The sequence below is a fragment of the Ceratina calcarata genome, unplaced genomic scaffold (genome assembly GCF_001652005.2).
Source record: "Ceratina calcarata isolate Rehan_Ccalc_2016 unplaced genomic scaffold, ASM165200v1 scaffold162.2, whole genome shotgun sequence".
Taxonomy (NCBI): Eukaryota; Metazoa; Arthropoda; class Insecta; order Hymenoptera; family Apidae; genus Ceratina; species Ceratina calcarata.
Window position 1 is genome coordinate 79,975 of NW_017137499.1, and position 3,409 is coordinate 83,383.

The window sequence follows — 3,409 nt, forward strand, 5'->3', positions numbered from 1 at the left end:
AAAGAGGACATGCTATATATCTATTTTTATTTCTCAGTACTGGCACAACTGGCAGCGAATATTCATTACCCGAAAGACGAGTGGGTTCTTTACAATATAAGAAGCGAATAACTCATCAAACTTCTACACTTTCTGAGGACATAAAGCATCAGTATAACAGTTCCAATGAGAGTATTGGTTCTCTACGTTCCAAACCATCATCAAAGTCGAAAGCAAAAGCGTCAAATAATGTGCAATCCGGTTCTGCGAACAGCGGCATAATACCAGAAGTTACAAAGGAGTTACGTTTAATGCAACGCCCAGTGAATGGCTACAAATTCGGAGATGATAGACTGGTATTGGTGTCTAATAAACGTGTGCCATTCTTAGTATTCTCTGCTCTTCCATATAACAAAGGGCAGAGATCTAGTTGGTAAGAATTCTACGTTACATGAGATTGTACACGTTTGGTCTATGTACTATTATCAAATTTTCCCTTCCCATCCATAGGTCAGAGTTACGTAAGGATACAGGGCGACGGAAAAATATTGTTTCACAAAGACCATTGTCGGCGATCAATGATAACATTGACCCTTTCGGTTTATTGGGTATAGAACGTGCCAAAGACGGCCAGGTATTTAGAAAATACGAAACGGATCAATGATGTTAGATTTTTGAAAATAATACAGATTGTTTTCAGGAAATATCATATGGACAACTGCTTGTTCCATCTAGGCAGTTTCAGAAGGAGAAAAAATTACATTTTAGCGATAATGATACGATAGAATTGATACCTAACAAGCATCCTGTAGTTTCAAGGTATTCAATTGAAATCAATGTATTTGTGCCTTTACGCAATATCTTGTTCCAAATCAAATGATTAATTATTAAGATTAACAAATTCTATATTGCATAAAATTTGGATCGATTTCTGTACGCTCCCCTCTTATACATTTCCAATCATCTTTCATTCGTCCTCGCTAACTGTCTTCACAGAGCATGCATCACATTATTTTTTTTATCTTATAACAAAATTTTTCAACCATATTTTGCAGGACAAAAACTATTACATGGAACGTGGATCACTCTAAATGGTAAAATATATAATAATATATAAAAAAAAGAGGTTCAAATAAATTAGTCCAATATCGTACACAGTAGAGAATGTGAATTATAGTTTATACTTTAAATCAATTTGGAGTAGATAATATCCATTAGTATAATTATTTATATTTTTGCATAAACAATTGTTTGTATAAGTATTGCATAGATTAAAAACAAATATTTACTATATAAAACGTAAATGTGATAGTCTTGCCAAATTGATATTTCTCCACTTAACGAGTGATAAAAAAATAATATATTGGTATGTTATTATTCACATCCATTTTCATTTCAATATCATAATCACATAATCATTTGTGATTCATTGTATGCATACATGTATAATTCACACATATTTAATGTGCGCGACCCTTAAGATTAGATTTTCTCTAATGCTAGTTATTAGTAACTTTACGAGTAGTATCACCATTTGATATAAGTATTAGTGGCAGAACGGGAACTTGTTTTAGGTGTCTATCATATGACACAGCGACACACCGTGCTCAACATGTAACGCCCGAGTCTCCACCGTTATCTTTTACTGCTGATTCTAAAGGTACGTTTGTCTGACATATATTATTTGTGTAAGTAAAGTAGTAATAGCGTGCGCAAGGGAGAGAAATAATTCTATTATTTATTTATATATACAGCTTACGATTGGGACGAGCAATCGTTACAATACAATCCCAATTTATTAGATGACCCAGAACTTATAGCTGGAAAGCATAGAACACTGCTCACGTTTACGTCCTACATGGTACGTTGGATACTTAATAAGATTTATTGGATAATTATTTATGAGTTCATTTTTCATATAGGCATCGGTAATCGATTATGTAAGACCATCCGATTTGAAGAAAGAATTGAATGACAAGTTTAAGGAAAAATTCCCGCATATACAACTTACTTTGAGTAAGTTAAGGAGGTCAGTATTAAGGAGCACAATGATATAGAGGAGTAAACATATGGTTTCTGTGAAAATGAATAACGTAACTGTTACGATGTATGCACAGCTTGAAACGAGAGATGAGGAAAATAGCAAAACTGGAATACGGTGTTGATCTATTAACAGTGGCAATGGCTTACGTATATTTCGAGAAGCTGATACTTCGCAATATTGTCACGAAGCAAACACGAAAATTGTGTGCTGGTGCATGTTTACTTCTTGCAGCTAAATTGAATGATGTTAAGGGTGATGTTCTTAAATCGTTAATAGAGGTATTTACGTCATATACAAGCATCTTACATCAATTTACTATTACATCATTACCCGAATTGATTCGTTACACGTTATAGTATGTTTAATAAATACTTTTTGTATAATTTACAGAGAATTGAAAGTGTATTTCGTTTAAATCGCAAGGATTTAATTACATCTGAATTCGCTGTTCTGGTGGCCTTAGAATTTGGTTTACATCTCCCTACGTGGGAAATATTCCCTCATTATCAGAGATTGATATATGAATCTTGACCTTCTTTTGTGACGTTTCTCTTACGTAGGCCCAGAACATTCTCTTCGTGAAATTAAATTCCGGAAACAGTTACGAATAGTACAAGGAAGCAATTTTTTGTTTGTACAAAACAACGTACAAAATTACGGGCAACAATGGAGAAGAGTTCGAAATTGAACAGATTCTATAGTTGCTATTAAGAAAGTTATTATTCCCCGAGGTCTTAGAAATTTTCTACTAGAAAACAATATATCGGTCATAACAGTCATAAGCTGTATGGTAGGTAAGAAAAATTACCGGGAAATATATCGAACTACTACATCTCTCCTTACATGAGTATACTAGGTAGGTGAGCTTTATATTGTTATTAAGTTCTGTCATGATAAACGTTGTTTAATGTTTCGTGTAAATTTGTAAGCACGCGTGTATTTAACTGAATTAATAATGCAAAACAGTGGCAAGTGGTCAATCGGTAAGACTAAGACATTGTAAACATCGCAGGGACTACAGTGTGTATACAGTTTTTATATACTGTCGACAGTCCGATATGTTCAAATCACTTATTTTAAATAGATACATAATTTTTAATTTAGTTTCGATGTGATTGTAAAGTTATATGATGTACAGTACTTAGTATAATCGACTCCTGTTTAACCGTACTATACATACATGGAAGGAACGTTGTTGAATATGAAGTAATATATTATATTCAAGTCTCATATAGAGAAAGTGATAAATACGAACGATAGGGTCAATACAAATAGAGGTTTCTCAGATTCTTAAGAACAGCAGTTACAGAGATTTAATTATGTAAATTTGCTTCCTATCAATTTTATAATGTACAAGTACAGGGAAGCTTCCGTGTTTTAAAGCAG

The 3,409-nt window shown here is 33.2% G+C and overlaps 1 protein-coding gene across 2 annotated transcripts in view; it reads left to right on the forward strand.

Annotated features, from left to right (window-relative positions):
* LOC108632617 (CDK5 and ABL1 enzyme substrate 2) overlaps positions 1-3,403 on the forward strand; it is a 6,691-nt gene extending 3,288 nt beyond the window's left edge. The window contains exons 6-11 of one of the 2 annotated variants that reach the window (XM_018037300.2): positions 1,035-1,073; positions 1,554-1,639; positions 1,734-1,840; positions 1,902-2,008; positions 2,097-2,301; positions 2,414-3,403. In XM_018037300.2, coding sequence (XP_017892789.1) covers positions 1,035-1,073; positions 1,554-1,639; positions 1,734-1,840; positions 1,902-2,008; positions 2,097-2,301; positions 2,414-2,554 — 685 coding nt within the window. In that variant the 3' untranslated portion in view covers positions 2,555-3,403. The remainder of the gene's footprint in view (positions 1-1,034; positions 1,074-1,553; positions 1,640-1,733; positions 1,841-1,901; positions 2,009-2,096; positions 2,302-2,413) is intronic. The other variant, XM_026819828.1, reaches the window with a different exon arrangement.
* Positions 3,404-3,409: the final 6 nt, after the last annotated feature.